The following is a 26680-nucleotide window of genomic DNA, read 5'->3' as shown; positions in this document are numbered from 1 at the left end:
TATAATAATATATTTATTATACACATATAATATCTGTCAGGATATAATATTAATTATAATAATATATTTATTATACACGTATAATATCTGTCAGGATATAATATTAATTATATTATAATAATATATTTATTATACACATATAATATCTGTCAGGTTATTACATATAATATCTGTCAGGACCGCGCACTCTTTATTATACACATATAATATCTGTCAGGATATAATATGAATTATAATAATATATTTATTATACACATATAATATCTGTCAGGACCGCGCACTCTTTATTATACACGTATAATATCTGTCAGGATATAATATGAATTATAATAATATATTTATTATACACATATAATATCTGTCAGGACCGCACACGTTATTATCAGTCTGCACACACAGATATCGCCTCCATCACTCCTTCCTGCCCGCGACCACGGCCGGACGGTGACGTCACAATAGGCGAGTGGCTGCGCGCCAAGCGCGCTCGGACTGACTCCTGGAGTAAACCGATCAGCGCTGGTTTGAGCTGGCGCGTCGCCCTGACAACGCGGGCCCCGTCTATAAAAGGCAGCGAGCGCCGGCTGCATCATTTCAGTCAGTGTCAGGTTCGCGGGCGGCGAGGAGAGAGCGTGCGGTCCGGACCGGTCTATCCAGCTCTGTTTAGTGTCGGCTCTCCTTGTGGCTACATTTCTTCTCTTCTGGGCATTTGGTGCCTCGATGGGTACAGATTTCGTAAATGCTTTTTAAGGTAAGTCTTTCCATGAAGGGTCTTTACGGTACCGGCATGAACTGGGGAGAAATTTGCGTTGCGCCATTTGAGCACTTTTGTACTTTTTTGCTTTCCGTAGTTTGTATCTAGTAAGCTTTTGATGGCGAGTAGGTGCTGCACACGTGGCTGTATGAATGAGTTGGGGGATGGGGGACCTGTATCGTGACTATCGCGACTTGGATCTTTACATTAGACCCTGGAGAGCTTTTTCTTATGTCCCAGCATCATCAAATAGTTTATCCCTTATCTAAAGCGCCACCATATGGCTTGTAAGGCAGAGAGGGGTTTCTGGGCCATGAGGACAGGGATTATGCTTTATGCCTGTGTTATGGGTGAATCTTCCTCTCTTAAAGGGGATGTTCAAAACTGAACTAAAATGGCTGCTTTCCGGCCATGAGTTCTTGTATACTAATCTCTGGCTGGGATGGAGGCGATCTGCAGCGTCAGATGTAACCTACAGGCAGGAAGGGGCCACGGTTTTTCTATTTCTGGGCTACCTCTTTAAGTCTGTATCTGGGCAAGTGTGGTGATCTGGATGACTTGGGGCTAATCTGATGGACTATCCCATGCTGTCAAGTGCTGGGTGCAGCGATGGGAGCCGGCAGGAGTGCGGATTGGGCGGCCAAGGACCCTCCCTGCCTGTAGTGACACAAGGCAGCTTTCTGTGTAGGCGGATGGAGCCGCTCGGTCATTCATGAAATGGGTTGGGTGCATGACGCAGTGGATCTGGTTTCAAATTTTTTTTTTTTTTTTTTCCATTGATCGTAACTGATTACTATGTGATGACTAACAAGGTTTTATTTTTCCTCCCTCTTGCAGAACGCCAGCAGCACAGCAGTAAAGAACGGCTCTTTTGAGAGCGTAGGGCTCGTTTTGTACTTACCAGGCTTCTATTTCACCGGAGAGCCTCCTTGGGTGCAAAGCTGAGTCCCTCTTTGTAATAAACCCCATCTCAAACTTGTCCATGTAAGTGACTGAGCTGATTAACACTTTTTTATGGCTCTTTTTCTGTCCCTGTATGTCAGTTGTAACCAGCGTCTTTTTCCCTCTTCAGTTTGTTGCATTCTCGTCTTGTGACTTTTATTACGTTGAGACAATGAACAGCTTCAGCAACGAAGACTTTGACTTTAGCTTCCTCGAGGAAGGCTTCTCTGCTCGCGATGTCCTGGAGCAGAAGATCAATGAAGTGTCCTTATCTGTAAGTCTGAGAGTTGATGAGGGGGGGGGGAGGCTGTGTGTATGCCGCCATTATCGTCAGTTTCTATATTGCTGATCCTGTTTAAATTTTAGGATGACAAGGATGCCTTTTATGTGGCTGATCTCGGCGATATCGTGAAGAAGCATGTTCGGTGGTTTAAAGCGCTCCCCAGAGTCACTCCATTTTATGCTGTTAAATGCAATGATAGCAAGGCCATTGTGAAGACCCTGTCCATCTTGGGGGCTGGATTTGATTGTGCTAGCAAGGTAAGTTTAAGAGTAATCAAGTAGGGCAACGACACTTACTGATTCTCCAGCGTGATACTTGGCGCCTGCATTATCTGTAGACATTGGTCCACGCTCACACCTGATGTGGTACTAGATTACCCCTCCAAGGCCATCCAAACGCGCACACTTTGTAAAGAGTAATATTTAGTTCAAGAAGTCCTCCCTCCCCTTGTCGCAGTCTTGGACAATATCTGGTGTACCAGTGACTGAGTGGAGTACTAATCTTTTTGGCTTTAGATAGTTTATGGCACTATATAGTATATAGTGATAAACATTTTAATGCTTTGTACACTAAGTAACTTTTTATTTTTTCAGACTGAAATACAACTCGTCCAAAGTATTGGCGTTCCACCTGAGCGAATTATCTACGCCAACCCCTGCAAACAAGTGTCCCAGATCAAGTATGCCGCTAGCAGCGGTGTGGAGAAAATGACCTTTGACAGTGAAGTGGAACTGATGAAAGTGGCAAGAAACCATCCAAATGCCAAGTAAGTGTATCATCACACCCAAAGCATCTCGTACCACTGTAATATCGGCTTTACACAACATTAGTTTAGCGCCACAATTGTGGCCTGATACAACATGCTGGAAATGTCTCCTAAGCCACCAGGTCTTGTGTTCTTCACCTGTTGCCACATGGGTTAATTACTTATTTTAAACATGAGGTTTTTTTGTCCCCCTCGTTTAGGCTTGTTCTGCGAATTGCCACAGATGACTCCAAAGCTGTGTGTCGACTGAGTGTAAAGTTTGGAGCCACTCTTAAAACAAGCCGGATTCTTCTGGAACGTGCCAAGGAGCTCAATGTGGAGATCATTGGTGTAAGGTAAGGATGTCATTATAGAATAGTGTACCTCTACATTCTTTTGGCTGGAAGCTTGGATTTATGCACTTGTGTATCAATGGTTGTAAGCAAGCATTATATCTTTATGTATACTTCTATTTTTCTCCAAACCAGCTTCCATGTTGGCAGTGGGTGCACAGACCCTCAGACATTTGTTCAAGCAGTTTCTGATGCCCGATGCGTCTTTGATATGGGAGAAGAGCTTGGGTTTAATATGCACTTGCTTGACATCGGTGGAGGATTTCCTGGATCTGAAGATGTCAAGCTCAAGTTCGAGGAGGTAAGATTATATTCAGACTATAAAGTGGAGTCAGTCTTTGGTGTGTAAATATCTAGAGGTTAAGGGTCATGCAGTGTCTCTGAACCTGTGCATCTAACTTCCTTCTAGGTTACCGCTGTAATAAACCCCGCTCTAGACAAATACTTCCCGGCTGATTCCAAAGTGCAAATTATTGCAGAACCTGGAAGATACTACGTGGCCTCAGCTTTCACCCTCGCTGTCAATATCATTGCAAAGAAGGTTATGGTGACTGAACAGACTGGATCTGATGGTATGTGTGTGTATAAAGGTTTTAATTTTTTATAAAAATTAAAATTGCAAGCTAAGGCAATCTAACAATCTTGTGTATCAATTTTAGATGAAGATGACTCCAGCTGTGACAAGACACTCATGTATTATGTCAACGATGGCGTCTATGGATCTTTCAACTGCATCTTGTATGACCATGCTCATGTTAAGCCCGTGTTACAGAAGGTAATTAGGAGCTTAAATGGCCAATGCTTCCTATAGGCAAAGGTGCTGTTTCTGGAAAGGGGGGAGGAATAGCAAAAGTTAAAGTTTCCTTTGTCTCAAAACTAATGGCATGTATGTACAGGAGCTCGGATACTGGCTAAATCCATAACTTTATTGAAGTTGTAGGTAAAGGAGCTGCAAGTGCTTCAGGGTGGGACATTGCACTTGCAGCTCTCCTCCACTCTTTCCTACCAGGTGGGTGATGTAGGGTAGAAGATGTCCCACCCTGAAGTGCGTGCAGCTCCTTTACCTACAACTTTAATACTAGGTTTCTAACTTTTCTACTGTCAAGGTACAGCTTTACTCTGCACGAGGGCCTCTTCATGCATCCTTCTAGGTTGAGGTATAAAATCCTCATGATTGTCCCTTATAATTGCAGGATGGTAATCATGACTACGCTAGTTATTTCTTTTAATGACTGGGTCTGAATCAGACTGGTAGTGATTAGACTAACTTTTATTAAATGGGTGTACCCAACAAGGATTTACTCTTGTAATCACGGGATTAAAGTAGGGTAACATAAGGCCATACAGCGTAGCTTCATGTCGGCTACTTTACTATTGGAAATCTGCCAACATGAGATTAATCTGCTTTAAGACCCAGTGACCTAAAACTGTCTGTCATTACAGAAGCCTAAAATGGATGAAAAATACTACTCTAGCAGCATTTGGGGACCAACGTGTGACGGCCTAGATCGTATTGTCGAGAGATTTGACCTCCCGGAGTTGCAGGTCGGAGACTGGATGCTGTTTGAGAACATGGGAGCGTACACCGTAGCTGCATCTTCAACATTCAATGGATTCCAGAGACCATCGCTCTTCTATGTGATGTCAAGGCCATACTGGTAAGACGTGGTGCGCAAACGCTGACTATAGTTTGTGGCAAAGTCAAGACGTAATGATCTGTCAATCTGCTGCAAAATCCTGATCCCGCATGGTCTCTAATCTATCTGCAGCATGCAGATGGGAAATGAAAATACTGGCTTGCTTTCGGAGCTAGTTAGCTGTTGGTAGTAACGTTCTCCCTTTTTACCCTTTCAGGCAATTGATGCACAATATCAAAGAGCATGGGATTGTTCCTGAGGTTCCAGAGTTGAGCGCGCTTCATGTTTCCTGTGCCCAAGAGAGTGGAAAAGAGCTGAGTACCGCAGCCTGTACTTCAGCAAGCGTCAATGTATAAAGTTGTTTTATTTAACTGCTGTAGGTAGGTTTTAGTTACTATGTACGTAGCTGTAGTTATTTGGGACCACAACTTTTGTGTTCTAGAGTCTAACGTTCATCATTAATGCAACAAAATGGATGACTATGAGATGGGGTCACAATTATCTGTGTTCCTATGGAAACTTTTTTTTAAATAAATTCTTTTCAGTTGTATTAGAGACATTGCTGTCACCAAGCATTTTTAGCTTGTGTACTGGCAGACTGTCCTCTTCTTGTTTAACCCATTTTACAAATAAAGAATATTTAACATTTCTGAGCTCTTGGTATCCTTTCTCAAGTCACTCACTAAATGACAAACCAAATGTGCAAAGCTTAGTGATCCCCAGGACTGTGCCAAACCTGACTTATTTCCCTGACTCCACAGCACCGCTTCACTACTGAGCATGTACATAAAGTGCGGCACAGGTTCATCTCTACTAAAAGCCTTTGTTCAGGAACAGACATTTATAGGACATGTCATAACTTTCCCAAATTCTTATGAAAAACTTACAACACATACTGTGTACTACTGTAATCAATTTATTGTAGATTTTAGGAGTCGGCCCATTTGAGACGCCACTGCCCTGGTGATTACATATTCAGAGGTGTGTGTGTGTGTTTAAAATAAAAAAAAAAAATAAAAAAAAAAAAAAAATTAGAGAATATAATACATAAATTCTATCACTTACTCAGTATTAGGGGGAAAGAACTTCGATTCCACAATCACCGGTTTCTGGGATCAACACCCCATCACAGGATCTAGTGCCCATAACTTGTAATCAAGAGACCTCCAGGCCCTTGAACTCGGGAATACAACATGTGACGGTTTCATACTCGCTAGTATTGCAGTAAATCGTGCTCTGGTTAGAAGAAGCCTGCCTTCTGCCTTCCTCTAAATGTAGACGATGGCCCCTTGTCACCGTTGCAGACTGTAAAAATAGAATTGGCAGGATCTCCTTTTGTTCCTTCATATTCACACTGTGATGCCCCTCCAGTTTGATAAGGGCATTTATTCAGGCCACTCTCATCAATCAGTTCAAATTCCCTCTGTAAAGAACATCGCAGAAGTGAGGTGGTCACACTTCTATCAGATGGTCTGATGAAGACAGTGTTGGTAATGGCAGAGGGGATGTTGTATGCCTTAGTCTGCCCTCCACTAAACTACTTGAGGCCCATGATTTTGTTAATTGATTATATTATCATTTTTAATACATAATTTAACTACTTTAATTTGACATTTATGTGGTCCACTGGGGGCTGCATTTTTGACTAGTGGGGGTATGTATGGGAACGACACTTGCACACCTCACTTACAACAGCCTTGGGCACAGGAGCCAACGGTCTGACTCCGACCATGCCTATTGCGTTGAGGCCTTTCCACCTGCCTCTCAGCTGTGACCTGGGCACACCCTCCTGGGCTGTCCAGGTCACAGCTGTGGGAGATCATGGCCATTTTGTTGTAGCCTGCAGCATATGCTGTGGGCATTATTTTCCCTTGTCATCAGTTAGTGCGATGACCGGAGCTGCCGGTAAGACCACCAGTCAGCACTGTGGGATCATTCTGGCAGATGTTGGCACTACCCTGCAGCTGTGACTCACCCACGGTAACAGCCACAGTGCTGTGGGATCATGCTGGCAGATGTCAGAGTGATTCTGCAGCTGACTGACCTGCAGTAAAAAAAAAAAAAAAAGCGTGGGCTGATTAGACTACTGTTCACCGACACAAAAGACAAAAATCCTCCCAAAAATTCAAAAGTCACAGAGAAAAAAGCAGATGTTTTACCTGCTGAAGCCTCCAACCAAATGCACCAGCAGGGCACACATCGGACCCGATAAATGATGGCAAACACAGGTGCAAAAAATACCGATGAAAGTGGTTGTTTCAATCAGTGTTGGCTGTTTGGCATTAGTGCACAAAAAGATAAGAGATACTAGTCTGTATATGGCATAATTCACACAAACAATGCAGAGCATCTGGTTTACAGCCTATTAGTAACGCACATACAGGCGGGCTGCCCAGTGCTACAAAATGCATGCTGTGCAAACAGGGGCCAATAATTTAGAGATGCATTAGGGCCGCGCTTAGTAACCCGATGTTTACCCTGGTTACCAGTGAAGACATCGCTGAATCGGCGTCAAACACGCCAATTCAGCGGGTGGTCCAGTGACAAAATAAAGTCCTGATCATTCCCCAGCGACCAACGGTCTCCCAGCAGGGGCCTGATCGTTGGTCGCTGTCACGCATAACGATTTTGTTGCTAATGAAATTGCTAATCGTTTTGTGACGGTACCTTAAGTGTGAGCGTTAACGTGTGAGCAGTGCAATCAAAGATTGTTTGGATAGCAGAATTCTTCCACTAGGCTTGGCAGTGCCACAGTCTTCCACATAGTCCAGTCTCACCATCCGAAAGTCTTGATCACTTAATTCTCATTCCTCCTATCTTGAGTTCCAGGATACTAGTGATCCCTCACTAGGATGCTCGAAGAAGCTCCTTAAAATATAATTTTCCCTTCACCATGACAGCGCCGCACGTGAGATGGCATCCGCCCCCAGGAACAGGAAACCTGTAGCAGAGATATAAGAATGGGGCGGCCCCTCTCTCCTCTTTTTGTTCCCAACCAAAATCCCAGGGAGAGAAGACCTTCCATTGTCTCGATGTCAGACGCTGCCTCCTTCAATACTTAGAGGCCACAAATTCCTGGCGTCAGTCATCGGCCCTTTTTGTCACCTATCGGGACAAACAGGGGGGAAAAAAGGCCTCAAAGGCAACTATTGCACGGTGGTTGCGTACGGCTATTTCACTTTCGTATTCTTTTTCTGGTCAAGTTCCCCCACAGGGTGTTACGGCTCACTCCACGCGTGCTATAGCCACTTCTTGGGCGGAAAGGGCTAACGCCTCGATAGAACAGATTTGTAAAGCGGCAGTATGGTCATCACCCTCTACCTTCTTCCGACACTATAGGTTAGACTTAGGTCAATCAGACTTGTCTTTTGGGAGAAAGGTGTTGTCTGCTGTCGTCCCACCCTAGGAATCTTCTATTTTTTCCTCTCCCGTGCGGCGCTGTCATGGTGAAGGGAAAAATGATAATTACTTACGGGTAATTTGATTTTCCGGGAACCATGACAGCGCCGCATTAATTCCCGCCCTATCTTGGTGATGGTTGTGTGATTCACAAAAAAAAAAAAAAAAAACAAACTTATTGTATATGGATAAATGTATATGTACAAAGCATGTGTGTACACAAGAGCTAACGAAATGGCTATACAAATGTAAATATGATACATAACTGTGTACTAACAAAGCGGTCATCTTCCATACTCTGCAAACAAACTGAGGAGAGAGGGGCCGCCCCATTCTTATATCTCTGCTACAGGTTTCCTGTTCCTGGGGGCGGATGCCATCTCTCACGTGCGGCGCTATCATGGTTCCGGAAAATCAAATTACCCGTAAGTAATTATCATTTTCTTGATTGTGGGCTCTCAACCTGCATGCTCCAAGAGGGACAGGATGACATGTTTAAGTGGTGCACAAAACATAGTCACAAGAACATGAGTGGAGAACAGCAAATTTGGGATTAGGAGGAAGATGAGACACAGTTGCTGCTAAATACATCAGATATGGATATATATGCTAGTTAGGACTGCTCTTTATGGGTATACCTTGACGATTGGTGGAGCAGCTTAGTAAACATTTTTTTTTTTGCAAAAGTATCAAATACCCTGTTTTTTCCATCTTTTGACTAGCACTTTGCTTATTACTGTAATTTTTTTTTTACAACAGTATTTTTGACCTCACTGCTTTGTCTTCAAGTTTCTTGGTGGTGTGTGAACAGGTTCCTACAGACTTGTTCAATGTGCAAGTAGCAATAGACTGTTAGCTGCTTTTTTCTTGCCATAATACAAATTCTAAGTAAAGAAAAACGAGTGGCCATCATTACTTTAAGAAATGAAGGTCAGTCCAAAAAATTGGGCAAACTTTGAAAGTGTCCCCAAGTGCAGTGGCAAAAACCATCAAGCACTACAGAGAAACTGGCTCACATAAGGACTGCCCCAGGAAAGGAAGACCAAGAGTCACCTCTGCGTCTGAGGATAAGTTTATCCGAGTCACCAGCCTCAGAAATCGCAGGTTAACAGCAGTTCAGATTAAAGACCAGGTCAATGCCACACAGAGTTCTAGCAGCAGACATCTCTACAACAACTGTTAAGGGGAGACTTTGTGCAGCAGGCCTTCATGGTGAAATAGCTGCTAGGAAACCACTGCTAAGGACAGGCAACAAGCAGAAGAGACTTGATTGGGCTAAAGAACACAAGGAATGGACAATAGACCAGTGGAAATCTGTACTTTGGTCTGATGAGTCCAAATTTGAGATTTTTGGTGCCAACGACCATGTCTTTGTGTGACGCAGAAAAGGTGAACGGATGGAGTCTACATGCCTGGTTCCCCACCGTGAAGCATGGAGGAGGTGTAATGGTGTGGGGGTGCTTTACTGGTGACACTGTTGGGAATTTATTCAAAATTGAAGGCATACTGAACCAGCATGGCTACCACAGCATCTTGCAGCGGCATGCTATTCCATCCGGTTTGCGTTTAGTTGGACCATTTATTTTTGAACAGGACAATGACCCCAAAGACACCTCCAGGCTGTGTAAGGGCTATTTGACCAAGAAGGAGAGTGATGGGGTGCTACGCCAGATGACCTGGCCTCCACAGTCACCAGACCTGAACCCAATCGAGATGGTTTGGGGTGAGCTGGACCGCAGAGTGAAGGCAAAAGGGCCAACAAGTGGTAAGCATCTCTGGGAACAACTCCAAGATTGTTGGAAGACCATTCCCGGTGACTACCTCTTGAAGCTCATCAAGAGAATGCCAAGAGTGCAAAGCAGTCATCAAAGCAAAAGGTGGCTACTTTGAAGAACCTAGAATATAAGACATATTTTAAGTTGTTTCACACTTTAAGTATATAATTCCACATGTGTTAATTCATAGTTTTGATGCCTTCAGTGTGAATGTACAATTTTCATAGTCATGAAAATACAGAAAAATATCTTTAAATGAGAAGGTGTGTCATAACTTTTGGTCCTCACTGTATGTAACTATGTAAGAAGAATCAACGCCTTTGAAATGTGCTGGAGAAAGATGTTATCAATACCATGGATGGCAAGAACAAACAAATCAGTTTTGGAATAAATTAAGCCGGAAATGTCACTTAAAGCAAGGATCACCAAGCTATGACTTGCCTATTTTGGATGCATCATTCAAAGAGAGATATCACTGGAGTAGGACATCATGGTCAGAAGAATAGGAGGAACAAGGTGAAGACGGAGAACTGCCGAAAGCCGTTAAAATAAATAAATTGCACTCATAGTTGTTCCCTTGATCAACGCCCCATCATAGAATCTAGTACCCATAATCTGTAATATACAGTATATTTATCATAAAAGGCAGCATGGTGGTTTAATAGCACTGTTTGTTTGCTGGGCTCAAACCCAACTAGGCAACATCTGCAATGAGTTTGTATGTTCTCCCCGTGTTTCTGTGGATTTCCTCCCCAATGAAGACAGTGATGACAGTCCATAACAGCGCTATGGAATATGATGGCACTATGTAAGCCAGCAAATTAAATTCAGGGCCTCCTGGAACTTGTTTAGTGAATCTACCTTTACAACATGTTCCGATAAAGAGTGCTGTAGTCTCACTGCTCGCATAGTAAAGGATCTGTATCTGTGATGATTGTTGCCCTGGTTGTCTACCTGCTTCTTTATATCCCGACTTGAGTCCGAGAGGTTTATACAGTGTTCCGTTTAACCTTGCATGATTTGTTTTTGTGGTTTTACTGAAGATCCATGGGAAATCTGGTACGAATTGGAATTGTCTTGGCTTTTGATCTCTCCTTTGAACTTAGTAATGTTTCTATTTTTACAATCTCCAAAAAAGACTGCTTCATTTTAAGGACATAAATCCTGCAATATAATTTTAAACGCAATATTTCTGCCATCTTGGTCACAAGATCTCATTAGAATTATATATCCAAAACAAGACCCTTAGGCTATGTTCATACGCAGTTTTGAGCAGAATTTTTAAGTAGATCTTCTCCACAGCCCAATCAAAGAGTAATTGAAGCAATTTTAAATTTGGTTTCTAGACCCCTTGTTCCTTCCTAAAGAGATATCTGAATACCACATGTGTCAGGACATTATTCTACCCTCCTTTTGTCAGAATCCAGCACATAACAAAGAATAATTGCACTCCTTGGATGTACACAGGATTGTCTTCAGTTATCTACAACGATCAAAACCCTGACGTAAACATTAAAATCTTTGTCCATTTCTGTGGGCCTAACAAAGGTAACAAAAAGCTTCTAAAACACTATTGCCAACTTTGAAAACTGGATTAAAAAGCTATCTGTGATGTCTATAAGAGCCAGAATGTATCTTCTCCAGAAAAATTAAATGCTCACTCCACTAGATCCGTATCTGTCTCCTGGGCCAAAAGGGCTAGTGCCTCCATCAATCAAATTTGTAGAGCCGCCACCTGGTCCTTGGTTCATACCTTCTCTAAGCATCATAGGTTAAATTTAATGTCTACTAAAGATTTGGCTTTGGGGAGAAAAGTTCTTCATGCAATTGTTTATATCACGTTCCTCCTATGGAGTTGTCGTTGAGGGTGACTTAAGAAAATAGAATTAAGGTACCGTCACACATAACGATATCGTTGCTTTTTGTGACGTAGCAACGATATCGTTAGCGAAATCGTTATGCGTGACAGCGGCCAACGATCAGGCCCCTGCTGGGAGATCGTTGGTCGCTGGGGAAAGTCCAGGACTTTATTTCGTCGCTGGACCTCCCGCTGACATCGCTGAATCGGCGTGTGTGACGCCGATTCAGCGATGTCTTCACTGGTAACCAGGGTAAACATCGGGTTACTAAGTGTAGGGCCGCGCTTAGTAACCCGATGTTTACCCTGGTTACCATTGTAAATGTAAAAAAAAAAAACACTACATACTTACATTCCGGTGTCTGGTCACGTCCCTCGCCTTCAGCTTCCCGCAATGACTGAGCGCCGGCCGTAAAGCAGAGCACAGCGGTGACGTCACCGCTGTGCTCTGCTTTACGGCCGGCCGGCGCTCTCAGTCAGTGCGGGAAGCTGACGGCGGGGGACGTGACCAGACACCGGAATGTAAGTATGTAGTGTTTGTTTTTTTTACATTTACAATGGTAACCAGGGTAAACATCGGGTTACTAAGCGCGGCCCTGTACTTAGTAACCCGATGTTTACCATGGTTACCTGGGGACCGGCATCGTTGGTCGCTGGAGAGCTGTCTGTGTGACAGCTCTCCAGCGACCACACAGCGACGCTGCAGCGATCGGCATCGTTGTCTAGATCGCTGCAGCGTCGCTAAATGTGACGGTACCCTTAGTCTTACTGGCAATTCAGTTCTAGGAACAATGACAGCACAGATATTTCCCACCCTTTATAATCGTTATTGTTAAATTATTAATTTGAGCATTCATACCTGTTTTTTAATTTAAAAAATGCTAGGGGCTGGAGGTCAGAAGGGTATATTTACCTTTTTTGTATTTCTTGTTCCTATCAGGGCATGAAGTCAGCCTCCTATGTTGCTGTAGTATAGGGTTCCTATAAACTGAAATATCATTAATAATTCTATTTTTCTTCTTATAGGACTTAAAAAGTGTCTCTGCAAGCTCTTAGATTAGAAGCAATAGGCTGGGACTAGACCGAAGAATTTTGCTGGGGGAAAAAAACAAATTGCATACAACTTGCATTGAAGTTTATAGCAAATGAGTCACATGTGACCAGTGACTCCTGTCTCTCCTGTTCGGTCCATTACACAAAGGACACCCCCCTCAGTGCCTTCTAAACAGGACCCTCATGGTCTCTTGATCCAAACCATTGCATGCAATGAATAAAAATTACAAAAGGTGCTGAAATGTTTTAACCTATGTTTGAGGCAAACTTGTAAGACTGGAGTGCTCTTCTACATACAGTCATGGCCAAAACTGTTGGCACCCTTGAAATTGTTACAGAAAATAAAGTATTTCTCCCAGAAGATTATTGCAATTACACATGTTTTGTTAAATACATGTTTATTGGAACAACACAAAAGAGGCCGAGAAAAAAGGGCAAGTTGTACATAATTAATAATAATAATAATAATAATCTTTATATAGCGCCAACATATTCTGCAGCGCTTTACAGTTTAACAGTTTCAAACACAAAAGTCATAATTGTACATAAAACCCAAAAAAGGGCTGGACAAAATTGTGGGTAAACAACTTTGTTTGCATGTGATGCTCCTTCAAATTCACCTGTGGCAAGTAACAGGTGTGGGCAAAATGAAAATCACACCTTAAACCAGATAAAAGGGAAGAAGGTGACTCAATCTTTGCATTGTGTGTCTGTGTGTCTCACACTAAGCATGGAGAACAGAAAGAGAAAGAGAACTGTCTGAGGACTTGTGAACCAAAATTGTTGAATCTCAAGGCTACAAGTCAACCTCCAGAGATCTTGATGTTTCTTTGTCCATGTTGTGCAACATAATCAAGACGTTTGCAACTCATGTCACTGTAGCTAATCTCCTTGGATGTGGGAGGTAGAGAAAAATTGTTGAAAGGTTGCAACTTAGGATAGTCTAGATGGTGGATAAGCAGCCCCAATCAAGTTCCAAAGAAAGTGTCAGCGCAAACTATCCGTCCGTATTTGAATGAAATGAAATGCTATGGCAAGAGACCAAGGAGGACCCCACTGCTGACACAGAGACATAAATAAGCTAGTGGAGCGCCCCCAGACGCAGGGCCGCGGGTTACTCAGTACCGGTCCTCTGCTGGCTCAGTTCTGGGGATGTCACGGTGGCTGGACCCGGTCCGTGACCCTGCTAAGGGGCGTCCAATGAAAGGTGATACGACTCTGTCAAAGTTTAGTGACGCCACCTGTGGTGTTCGGTCAGGGCGACCGACGCTGCTTGGGGCCCACTGGGGTGATGTGATGGCAGCTAGATGGTATACCTTCCCACAGGTGAAGTATGTCCCCAGGGCTTTCCAGTAAGGTGGATAGTGATGGTGTGAGGTGCAGACAATAATGAGGACACAGGGTTGCAGTCTCTTTACCTCTTTACTGCAGACTTCAGGATCCGCAATCCAGAGCAGGCCGGTCTGAAGGCACATCCAGAGTTCTCTTTGCAGGTGGAAATCAGTGCCTACCACTAGCGCCTGTGTGTTGTAGTTCTTCCCTGCTGAGCATTCGGGATAGTCCTCACAACTTCTATTCTCGTTCGTTCGTTCTAATTCGTTCCAGATCTTTCTAGTTCTCCGTCCCCCAGGTTTGTTATGGCTAGGACGCACCCGTTTGATGGGTAGGCTCGGAGTTCTTCCGGGACCCTAGAGACGCCCCTCTCCACGCGTTGCCCCCTATGTCTGCGTAGGTGATGTAAGGTAGACAGCCAACCTATAATTAACTGTCCTGCAGAGTTTGAAGTAAGGCATAGAGTCAGTTACTTCCTCGGTGTTCCGGCCACCGGCTACGCGCCTCAGTAGGAAGTTGCCGTTCTCCCGGCACGACTCCTACTGGCTCTCCTTTGTGCTTGATCTCGTTTCTCACTGTTCCACAATATCCTTCTCTTCGTGTCTCTTTCTTAGGATACCGCCGCAAGGTAGTGCAGGCGCGGTTCCGTAACGTTCTGTTCTGGTCGCTAGGTACCTGCCAGATTCCCACGCCTGACAGGGACCCCCCTGAATCTTCCCCGCAACACCCCCTGCCACGGGATGCTGCCTGAATCCAACTCAGTCAGCTTCTGACTAACTTCCTATTCAACCCCTAGTTTTACCAGTGTGAGGAGTGGCCTAGTAAATAAAACCTTTTGCTCCCCCTAGTGGCCGGAGTGTGAAGTGTCATGTGTGTTTGTGATACCTGGTCAGAACTCCTTTAGTGCCATCAGACGTACCATCACTCCCCTTAGCGGCAGAGCGTCATACTGCAACGACCAGATCTCTGGGGCGCTGCACTAGTCTCATAGATTGTAAGCTTGCCACATAGATTGTAAGCTTGCAAGCAGGGCCCTCATTCATTTTGGTAGCTGAGTTATGTGTTATTCTGTAACGTTTTTATTGTCTATACAAGTCCCCTCTAAAGTGCTACGGAATATGTTGGCGCTATGGAAATAAATATTATTATTGTTATTGTAGACTGCCGATTGCCAAAATGTAGATGATTAACCCCTTAACGACCAGAGGTATTTTTGGTTTTGCATTTTCATTTTTTGCTCCCCTTCTTCCCAGAGCTATAACTTTTTTATTTTTTGGTCAAAATGGCCATATGAGGGTTTGTTTTTTGTGGGACGAGTTGTGCTTTTGAAAAGAACTATTGGTTTTACCATGTCGTGTACTCAAAAATGTGAAAAAAAATTCCAAGTGCGGTGAAATTGCAAAAAAAGTGCAGTCCCACACTCAGGGGTGTTGCTATCATGAGGCCACTTGAGTCGGATGCTTCAGGTGGCGCCACCTGCTGATAAAAAGGGGGCAGTATCTGCGGGGAGCGTTCTTTCAGATGCTGGCTTGTGCCTGCATTTGGCCGCTCTTGTCTCCCTGACATCCTGTTATCTCCTGCTGTGCTGCTGCCAGCTTCATACTGGGGGAATATGCACTTTGGTGTGCGGTGGCTTTTACACTGGCCAATGAAAGCTCTCACATCACTGACAGAAGAGCTGATTGGCCAGTGCTCCTGTCCTCCTGCATCGCACATCTTTGAAGGGAAGATCTGAGAACCAGGAAATAAGATCAGGGAGGACTCTGAGCCACCTGTGCTGGAAGGTACGGGAGCAGCAGCTCCAATCCACAAGGTGACAGATCCCCTGCTGGGCAATCCTGGCAGAGAGTGAATGTGGGGCTCAGCTGCTGTGAGCAGGGGAAGCTGCACATGTACACCAGCCCCCACCCCTTAACACAGAAGAGTGAGAGTGTGTGTGCGTGGGGGGGGGGAGGGGGTTGTGTCGTTTGTGGGTTGTCTCTGTCATTGTGTCTTTCTGTGTGGTGTGAGTAGTGTCTGTGTGTGGGTTGTGTCTTTCTGTGTGGTGTGTGGGTTGTGTCTTTGTGTGGTGTGTGGGTTGTGTCTTTCTGTGTGTCTGTGTATGGTCTGTTTGTGGGTTGCGTGTCTGTGTGTGGGTTGCATGTCTGCTTGTGTTTGAGTTGCGTGTCTGTCTACTTGTGTGTGGGTTGCGTTTCTGTCTGTGTGTGTGTCTGCTTGTGTGTGTCTGTGTGGGTTGTGTGTGTGTCTGCTTGTGTGTATGTCTGTGTGGGTTGCGTGTGTGTCTGCTTGTGTGTAGGTCTGTGTGGGTTGCGTGTCTGTGTGTGGGTTGCATGTCTGCTTGTGTTTGAGTTGCGTGTCTGTCTACTTGTGTGTGGGTTGCGTTTCTGTCTGTGTGTGTCTGCTTGTGTGTGTCTGTGTGGGTTGTGTGTGTGTCTGCTTGTGTGTATGTCTGTGTGTGGGTTGCGTGTGTGTCTGCTTGTGTGTAGGTCTGTGTGGGTTGCGTGTCTGTGTGTGGGTTGTGTCTTTGGGTTGTGTCTATGTGTGTGTCTGTGTATGGTCTGTCTGTGGGTTGCGTGTCTGTGTCTGCTTGTGTGTGTCTGTTTGTCTGCGTGTGTCTGGGTAGCGTGTCTGGGTTGCGTGTCTGTGTGTCTGCTTGTGTGTGTCTGTGTATGTGTCTGTGTGTGGGTTGCGTGTCTGCGTGTGTCTGTGTGGGTTGCGTGTCTGTGTGTAGGTCGTGTCTCTGGTGTGTGGGTTGTGTCTATGTGTGTGTCTCCGTGTGTGTGGTCTGTGTAGGTTGCTTGTCTGTTTATGGGTTGCGTCTCTGTGTGTCCGTGTGTGGGTTGTGTGTCTGCTTGTGTGGGTTGCGTGTCTGTGTGGGTTGTTTGTGTGTAGATTGTGCCTTTCTGTGTGGTGTGTGGGTTGCGTGTCTGTGTGTGGGCTGCGTGTCTGGTTTGTGTCTCTGTGTGGTGTGTGGGTTGTGTCTGTATGTGTCTATGTGTGTCTGCGTGTGTGTGTCTGTCTGTGTAGTTTGTGTCTCTGTGGTGTGTGGGTTGTTTCTGTTTGTGGGTTGTGTCTGTGGTGTGTTTGCCTGTGTGCGTGGATTGTGTCTCTATGGTGTGTGGGTTGTGTCTATGTGGTGTGTCTGTTGTGTGTGTGTGGGTTATGTCTCTGTGTTGACTGTGGGTTGTGTCTGTGTGTGTGTGTGTTGTATCTCTGTGTGTGGGTGGGCTGTGTATGTTTGTGTGTTTAGATATATTGTGAGAATACTGAGGTGTGTATGTATATACACTTGTCCTGCATGCATGCTCTGTGTATATGATGTGTACCTGCTGTGCATCTGTTATATAGCATGTGTGTACTAAGGACATGTATGATGTGTGTGTGTGTCTGTGACTGTATGATGTGTATGTAATGAGCATGTGTTGTCCAGTACATGTGTGCTGTATATAATGTAATTTAACCCCTTCACCACCTTTGACGTTCATATACGTCAAAGGTTGTCTCCTTGATTTTGATACAATCTCGCACACTAGCAATATAATATATGGAGGACTATGGGGGATGCATTATAATATATTGATAACTATGGGGTGCATTATAATATATGGAGGACTATGGGGGTGAATTATATGGAGGACTATGGGGGTGAATTATACTATATGGAGGACTATGGGGGTGAATTATACTATATGGAGGACTATGGGATGCATTATACTATATGGAGGACTGTGGGGAGTGCACAGGGGTGAACCTAGCCTCTCTGCTGCCTGAGGCAAACTGCAAAATGGCGCCGCTCCCCCCAACCCCCCCCCCCCCCCCGGGTAGTAACTTTTTTAAATTGGTAAAAAATGGTGCGTCTTCTATAACAGACCACACCTCCGTGTCCCGAAACGCTTAGCCAATCACAAGTGCCACACACAGGGCTGTCCGGGGCTAATAGGGGCCTTCCCCTTGGGTTGGGTGAGGGATGTGAGAGCGGGAAGGGTGACGAGCGACACCGACCAAACGCTGCTCGGGAGAAACATGGCTGGATGCCTGTATGTACCAAGGGGTGACATTGGACGTGGTGTGGAAGTTATGACCAGTCAGTCCTGCAGCAGAGACATATGTGAATGGTGCAATGCATCCTGCACCAGGGGCGTTCATAGAAATTATGGGGCCCCAGAGCATTAGTTCTAATTGGCCCCCCTCCAGACCCCATGTACTGTATTGTCCACTTCCAAATTTCTACATTCCAAAAAATGGTAACACCACTACGTAAAAAGGGAAGTCCGTGACCCCCAAGATGCATACTGAGCTGCTATATAGTGGTATAAGGGGCTCACCTCCGGTAACATACAGACTAGAACAGGACAAATTCCTGAGAAAATTGTTTGCATCTAATGCAAATGAGGAGATTTTGGTGCCCCCCTATGACAGGTCTATTGGCCAATGAATGAAGTATATAACATGTATTCTCCACTCTCTCCTCCTCTTTAGGCTATGTTCACACAAGGAAGGTTTTGCTGCATTTTTACCTTGGTTTTATGCTCATCTAAACCTGCCTTTTTCATAGCTGAGAACGCTGGTTTTATTTATTTGCAGAAAGTGAAACCTGCGCAGGTTTTGCTGCGATTTGGAAAGAATGAGCACCAATTCTTTTCAGCGCTTTTGCAGCGTGCTATGGGTGAGTGAACATAGTCTTAGGGTATGTGCTCAGCATCTGGAGGGGCTGCGTCTTGGAAGCAGTGTCTCCGGACCGGTGGGGACGCAGGGAGACCGCAGCTGCCCTGTACTCACGATCTGCGGTGGGTGCAGGGTGGCTCCTCCCCGCATTCACCCGATGGAGATCTCTTCTGACTCCAAAGCATGAAATGAACATGCTGTGGTGATGCGGAAGTACCAAAACCTGCACTGCAGCTAAAATAACGCTGCGGAGGGGAGAAACATAGTGAGGATGGGATTTCTAGAAGACTTGTGTCTTCTACGCGTACTGAATTGGCAGGAGAAAAAAAAAATCACAGAATGCTGATTAGCAGGGTATATTGGACGGCATGCAAACATTCAAATCAGTGAGTGGGGGCAGAACATTGGACTGCACTTGGATGACGTCTGAGTGCAGTCTGATTTCTGCAAAGTGATAAGATGAAGAAGATAGAGAATTCTTTCCTCCATCTTCTCCTCAGTGTGCTCCGATTCTCTCGTGAGATTATTGGACCATGTTAAGCCGACATTCTGATCAGAGGCATTAACTTAATACCATTATACAACAGAGGAACTGCGCAAAAGAGTCCACTGCAGTCATTAGGTCGTTGTGCTACATCAGCAATACATATTGTTCTCAACAGAAATCTCTGATATCAGCCTGTGTGTCCTATCTGTAATAGTGTAGCCGCCCACACAGAACCGACATGATTCTCAGTCAGAGAGGAACCTAAACCCAGACTCATCACTACATCTATATATAGTGAAATGACCGTGGTCACCACTGCCCGGACTATTAGGTCCATTGCTAGAATGACCAGAGCTCTGGAATCCTGCACGAACCTTCAGGAGATGTTCCACAGAGCAGACATTCTAGCTGAGGTGTGATAATGTGAGGGGCGATAACTGCAGAACAAACAGGTGCTGGGTACCAGAGTGCACAGCAATCATCTGCACTGATAGCATCACATACACCAGCACCGCCTGCACCCCAGCACATTACTGGACAGGACTCCAGATACCCAGGGGAGCGCACATCACATATACCAGCACCACCTGCACCCCAGCACATTACTGGACATGACTCCAGATACTCAGGGGAGCGCACACCACATACACCAGCACCACACTGTCTGCACCCCAGCACATTACTGGACAGGACTCCGGATACTCAGGGGTGCGCACATCACATACACCAGCACCACACTGCCTGAACCCCAGCACATTACTGGACAGGACTCCGGATACTCAGGGGAGCGCGCATCACATACACCAGCACCGCACTGCACCCCAGAACATTACTGGACAGGACTCCGGATACTCAGGGGAGCGCACATCACATACACCAGCACCGCACTGCACCCCAGAACATTACTGGACAGGACTCCGGATACTCAGGGGAGCGCACATCACAAACACCAGCACCGCACTGCACTCCAGAACATTACTGGACAGGACTCCGGATACTCAGGGGAGCGCACATCACATACACCAGCACCGCACTGCACCCCAGCACATTACTGGACAGGACTCTGGATACTCAGGGGAGCGCACATCACATACACCAGCACCGCACTGCCTGCACCCCCGCACATTACTGGACAGAACTCCGGATACTCAGGGGAGCACACATCACATACACCAGCACCGCAGTGCACCCTAGAATATTACTGGACAGGACTCCGGATACTCAGGGGAGTGCACATCACATACAACTGCACTGCCTGCACCCCAGCACATTACTGGACAGAACTCCGAATACTCAGGGGAGCGCACATCACATACACCAGCACCGCACTGCACCCCAGAACATTACTGGACAGGACTCCGGATACTCAGGGGAGCGCACATCACATACACCAGCACCGCACTGCACCCCAGAACATTACTGGACAGGACTCCGGATACTCAGGGGAGCGCACATCACATACACCAGCACCGCACTGCACCCCAACACATTACTGGACAGAACTCCGAATACTCAGGGGAGCGCACATCACATACACCAGCACCGCACTGCACCCCAGAACATTACTGGACAGGACTCCGGATGCTCAGGGGAGCGCACATCACATACACCAGCACTGCACTGCCTGCACCCCAGCACATTACTGGACAGAACTCCGAATACTCAGGGGAGCGCACATCACATACATCAGCACCGCACTGCACCCCAGAACATTACTGGACAGAACTCCGGATACTCAGGGGAGCGCACATCACATACACCAGCACCGCACTGCACCCCAGAACATTACTGGACAGAACTCCGGATACTCAGGGGAGCACACATCACATACACAAGCACCGCACTGCCTGCACCCCAGCACATTATTGGACAGAACTCCGGATACTCAGGGGAGCGCACATCACATACACCAGCACTGCACTGCACCCCAGAACATTACTGGACAGGACTCCGGATACTCAGGGGAGCGCACATCACATACACCAGCACCGCACTGCACCCCAGAACATTACTGGACAGAACTCCGGATACTCAGGGGAGCACACATCACATACACCAGCACCACACTGCCTGCACCCCAGCACATTACTGGACAGAACTCCGGATACTCAGGGGAGCGCACATCACATACACCAGCACCACACTGCACCCCAGAACATTACTGGACAGGACTCCGGATAATCAGGGGAGCGCACATGCACATCACATACACCAGCACCGCCTGCACCCCAGCACATTACTGGACAGGACTCTGGATACTCAGGGGAGCGCACATCACATACACCAGCACCGCACTGCCTACACCCCAGCACATTACTGGACAGAACTCCGGATACTCAGGGGAGCGCACATCACATACACCAGCACCACACTGCCTGAACCTCGGCACATTACTGGACAGGACTCTGGATACTCAGGGGAGCGCACATCACATACACCAGCACTGCACTGCCTGCACCCCAGCACATTACTGGACAGAACTCCGGATACTCAGGGGAGCGCACATCACATACAGCAGCACCGAACTGCACCCCAGAACATTACTGGACAGGACTCCGGATACTCAGGGGAGTGCACATCACATACACCAGCACCGCCTGCACCCCAGCACATTACTGAACAGGACTCTGGATACTCAGGAGAGCGCACATCACATACACCAGCACCGCACTGCCTGCACCCCAGCACATTACTGGACAGAACTCCGGATACTCAGGTGAGCGCACATCACATACACCAGCACCGCACTGCCTGCACCCCAGCACATTACTGGACAGGACTCCAGATACTCAGGGGAGCGCACACCACATACACCAGCACCACACTGCCTGCACCACAGCACATTACTGGACAGGACTCCGGATACTCAGGGGAGCGCACATCACATACACCAGCACCACACTGCCTGAACCCCAGCACATTACTGGACAGGACTCCGGATACTCAGGGAAGCGCACATCACATACACCATCACCACGTGCACCCCAGCACATTACTAGACAGGACTCCAGATACTCAGGGGAGCGCACACCACATACACCAGCACCACACTGCCTGCACCCCAGCACATTACTAGATAGGACTCCGGATACTCAGGGGAGCGCACATCACATACATCAGCACCACACTGCCTGAACCCCAGCACATTACTGGAAAGGACTCCGGATACTCAGGGGAGCGCACATCACATACACCAGCACCGCACTGCACCCCAGAACATTACTGGACAGGACTCCGGATACTCAGGGGAGCGCACATCACATACACCAGCACCGCACTGCACCCTAGAACATTACTGGACAGGACTCCGGAATCTCAGGGGAGTGCACATCACATACACCAGCACTGCACTGCCTGCACCCCAGCACATTACTGGACAGAACTCCGAATACTCAGGGGAGCGCACATCACATACACCAGCACCGCACTGCTCCCCAGAACATTACTGGACAGGACTCCGGATACTCAGGGGAGCGCACATCACATACACCAGCACCGCACTACACCCCAGAACATTACTGGACAGGACTCCAGATACTCAGGGGAGCGCACATCACATACACCAGCACCGCACTGCACCCCAGCACATTACTGGACAGAACTCCGGATACTCAGGGGAGCGCACATCACATACACCAGCACTGCACTGCCTGCACACCAGCACATTACTGGACAGAACTCCAAATACTCAGGGGAGCGCACATACACCAGCACCGCACTGCACCCCAGAACATTACTGGACAGGACTCCGGATACTCAGGGGAGCGCACATCACATACACCAGCACCGCACTGCACCCCAGCACATTACTGGACAGGACTCTGGATACTCAGGGGAGCGCACATCACATACACCAGCACCGCACTGCCTGCACCCCAGCACATTACTGGACAGAACTCCGAATACTCAGGGGAGCACACATCACATACACCAGCACCGCACTGCCTGCACCCCAGCACATTACTGGACAGAACTCCGAATACTCAGGGGAGCACACATCACATACACCAGCACCGCACTGCACCCCAGCACATTTCTGGACAGAACTCCGAATACTCAGGGGAGCGCACATCACATACACCAGCACCGCACTGCACCCCAGAACATTACTGGACAGGACTCCGGATGCTCAGGGGAGCGCACATCACATACACCAGCACTGCACTGCCTGCACCCCAGCACATTACTGGACAGAACTCCGAATACTCAGGGGAGCGCACATCACATACACCAGCACCGCACTGCACCCCAGAACATTACTGGACAGGACTCCGGATACTCAGGGAGCGCACATCACATACACCAGCACTGCACTGCCTGCACCCCAGCACATTACTGGACAGAACTCCGGATACTCAGGGGAGCGCACATCACATACAGCAGCACCGCACTGCACCCCAGAACATTACTGGACAGGACTCCGGATACTCAGGGGAGTGCACATCACATACACCAGCACCGCCTGCACCCCAGCACATTGCTGGACAGGACTCTGGATACTCAGGAGAGCGCACATCACATACACCAGCACCGCACTGTCTGCACCCCAGCACATTACTGGACAGAACTCCGGATACTCAGGGGAGCGCACATCACATACACCAGCACCGCACTGCCTGCACCCCAGCACATTACTGGACAGGACTCCAGATACTCAGGGGAGCGCACACCACATACACCAGCACCACACTGCCTGCACCCCAGCACATTACTGGACAGGACTCCGGATACTCAGGGGAGCGCACATCACATACACCAGCACCACACTGCCTGAACCCCAGCACATTACTGGACAGGACTCCGGATACTCAGGGAAGCACACATCACATACACCATCACCACGTGCACCCCAGCACATTACTAGACAGGACTCCAGATACTCAGGGGAGCGCACACCACATACACCAGCACCACACTGCCTGCACCCCAGCACATTACTAGATAGGACTCCGGATACTCAGGGGAGCGCACATCACATACACCAGCACCACACTGCCTGAACCCCAGCACATTACTGGACAGGACTCCGGATACTCAGGGGAGCGCACATCACATACACCAGCACCGCACTGCACCCCAGAACATTACTGGACAGGACTCCGGATACTCAGGGGAGCGCACATCACATACACCAGCACCGCACTGCACCCTAGAACATTACTGGACAGGACTCCGGAATCTCAGGGGAGTGCACATCACATACACCAGCACTGCACTGCCTGCACCCCAGCACATTACTGGACAGAACTCCGAATACTCAGGGGAGCGCACATCACATACACCAGCACCGCACTGCTCCCCAGAACATTACTGGACAGGACTCCGGATACTCAGGGGAGCGCACATCACATACACCAGCACCGCACTACACCCCAGAACATTACTGGACAGGACTCCAGATACTCAGGGGAGCGCACATCACATACACCAGCACCGCACTGCACCCCAGCACATTACTGGACAGAACTCCGGATACTCAGGGGAGCGCACATCACATACACCAGCACTGCACTGCCTGCACACCAGCACATTACTGGACAGAACTCCAAATACTCAGGGGAGCGCACATCACATACACCAGCACCGCACTGCACCCCAGAACATTACTGGACAGGACTCCGGATACTCAGGGGAGCGCACATCACATACACCAGCACCGCACTGCACCCCAGCACATTACTGGACAGGACTCTGGATACTCAGGGGAGCGCACATCACATACACCAGCACCGCACTGCCTGCACCCCAGCACATTACTGGACAGAACTCCGAATACTCAGGGGAGCACACATCACATACACCAGCACCGCACTGCCTGCACCCCAGCACATTACTGGACAGAACTCCGAATACTCAGGGGAGCACACATCACATACACCAGCACCGCACTGCACCCCAGCACATTTCTGGACAGAACTCCGAATACTCAGGGGAGCGCACATCACATACACCAGCACCGCACTGCACCCCAGAACATTACTGGACAGGACTCCGGATGCTCAGGGGAGCGCACATCACATACACCAGCACTGCACTGCCTGCACCCCAGCACATTACTGGACAGAACTCCGAATACTCAGGGGAGCGCACATCACATACACCAGCACCGCACTGCACCCCAGAACATTACTGGACAGGACTCCGGATAATCAGGGGAGCGCACATGCACATCACATACACCAGCACCGCCTGCACCCCAGCACATTACTGGACAGGACTCTGGATACTCAGGGGAGCGCACATCACATACACCAGCACCGCACTGCCTACACCCCAGCACATTACTGGACAGAACTCCGGATACTCAGGGGAGCGCACATCACATACACCAGCACCACACTGCCTGCACCCCAGCACATTACTGGACAGGACTCTGGATACTCAGGGAGCGCACATCACATACACCAGCACTGCACTGCCTGCACCCCAGCACATTACTGGACAGAACTCCGGATACTCAGGGGAGCGCACATCACATACAGCAGCACCGCACTGCACCCCAGAACATTACTGGACAGGACTCCGGATACTCAGGGGAGTGCACATCACATACACCAGCACCGCCTGCACCCCAGCACATTGCTGGACAGGACTCTGGATACTCAGGAGAGCGCACATCACATACACCAGCACCGCACTGTCTGCACCCCAGCACATTACTGGACAGAACTCCGGATACTCAGGGGAGCGCACATCACATACACCAGCACCGCACTGCCTGCACCCCAGCACATTACTGGACAGGACTCCAGATACTCAGGGGAGCGCACACCACATACACCAGCACCACACTGCCTGCACCCCAGCACATTACTGGACAGGACTCCGGATACTCAGGGGAGCGCACATCACATACACCAGCACCACACTGCCTGAACCCCAGCACATTACTGGACAGGACTCCGGATACTCAGGGAAGCACACATCACATACACCATCACCACGTGCACCCCAGCACATTACTAGACAGGACTCCAGATACTCAGGGGAGCGCACACCACATACACCAGCACCACACTGCCTGCACCCCAGCACATTACTAGATAGGACTCCGGATACTCAGGGGAGTGCACATCACATACACCAGCACCACACTGCCTGAACCCCAGCACATTACTGGACAGGACTCCGGATACTCAGGGGAGCGCACATCACATACACCAGCACCGCACTGCACCCCAGAACATTACTGGACAGGACTCCGGATACTCAGGGGAGCGCACATCACATACACCAGCACCGCACTGCACCCCAGAACATTACTGGACAGGACTCCGGATACTCAGGGGAGCGCACATCACATACACCAGCACCGCACTGCACCCCAGAACATTACTGGACAGGACTCCGGATACTCAGGGGAGCGCACATCACATACACCAGCACCGCACTGCACCCCA

At 47.8% G+C, this 26680-nt stretch overlaps 1 protein-coding gene across 1 annotated transcript; it reads left to right on the top strand.

Annotated features, from left to right (window-relative positions):
* The first annotated feature begins 471 nt into the window (after window positions 1-471).
* On the top strand, window positions 472-5364 carry ODC1 (ornithine decarboxylase 1). Its single transcript, XM_069728092.1, has 11 exons — window positions 472-748; window positions 1589-1735; window positions 1824-1967; window positions 2060-2233; window positions 2570-2742; window positions 2943-3077; window positions 3210-3375; window positions 3484-3646; window positions 3734-3849; window positions 4518-4732; window positions 4929-5364. Exons 3-11 carry the CDS (start codon window positions 1866-1868, stop codon window positions 5065-5067), a joined length of 1383 nt encoding a protein of 460 aa, XP_069584193.1. The 5' UTR covers window positions 472-748; window positions 1589-1735; window positions 1824-1865; the 3' UTR covers window positions 5068-5364.
* Window positions 5365-26680: the final 21316 nt, after the last annotated feature.

Source organism: Ranitomeya imitator, chromosome 5 (genome assembly GCF_032444005.1).
Source record: "Ranitomeya imitator isolate aRanImi1 chromosome 5, aRanImi1.pri, whole genome shotgun sequence".
In the NCBI taxonomy this organism is placed as follows: domain Eukaryota; kingdom Metazoa; phylum Chordata; class Amphibia; order Anura; family Dendrobatidae; genus Ranitomeya; species Ranitomeya imitator.
The sequence above is the reverse complement of the archived record's forward strand: the minus strand, read 5'-3'. Positions and strand labels throughout refer to the sequence as shown.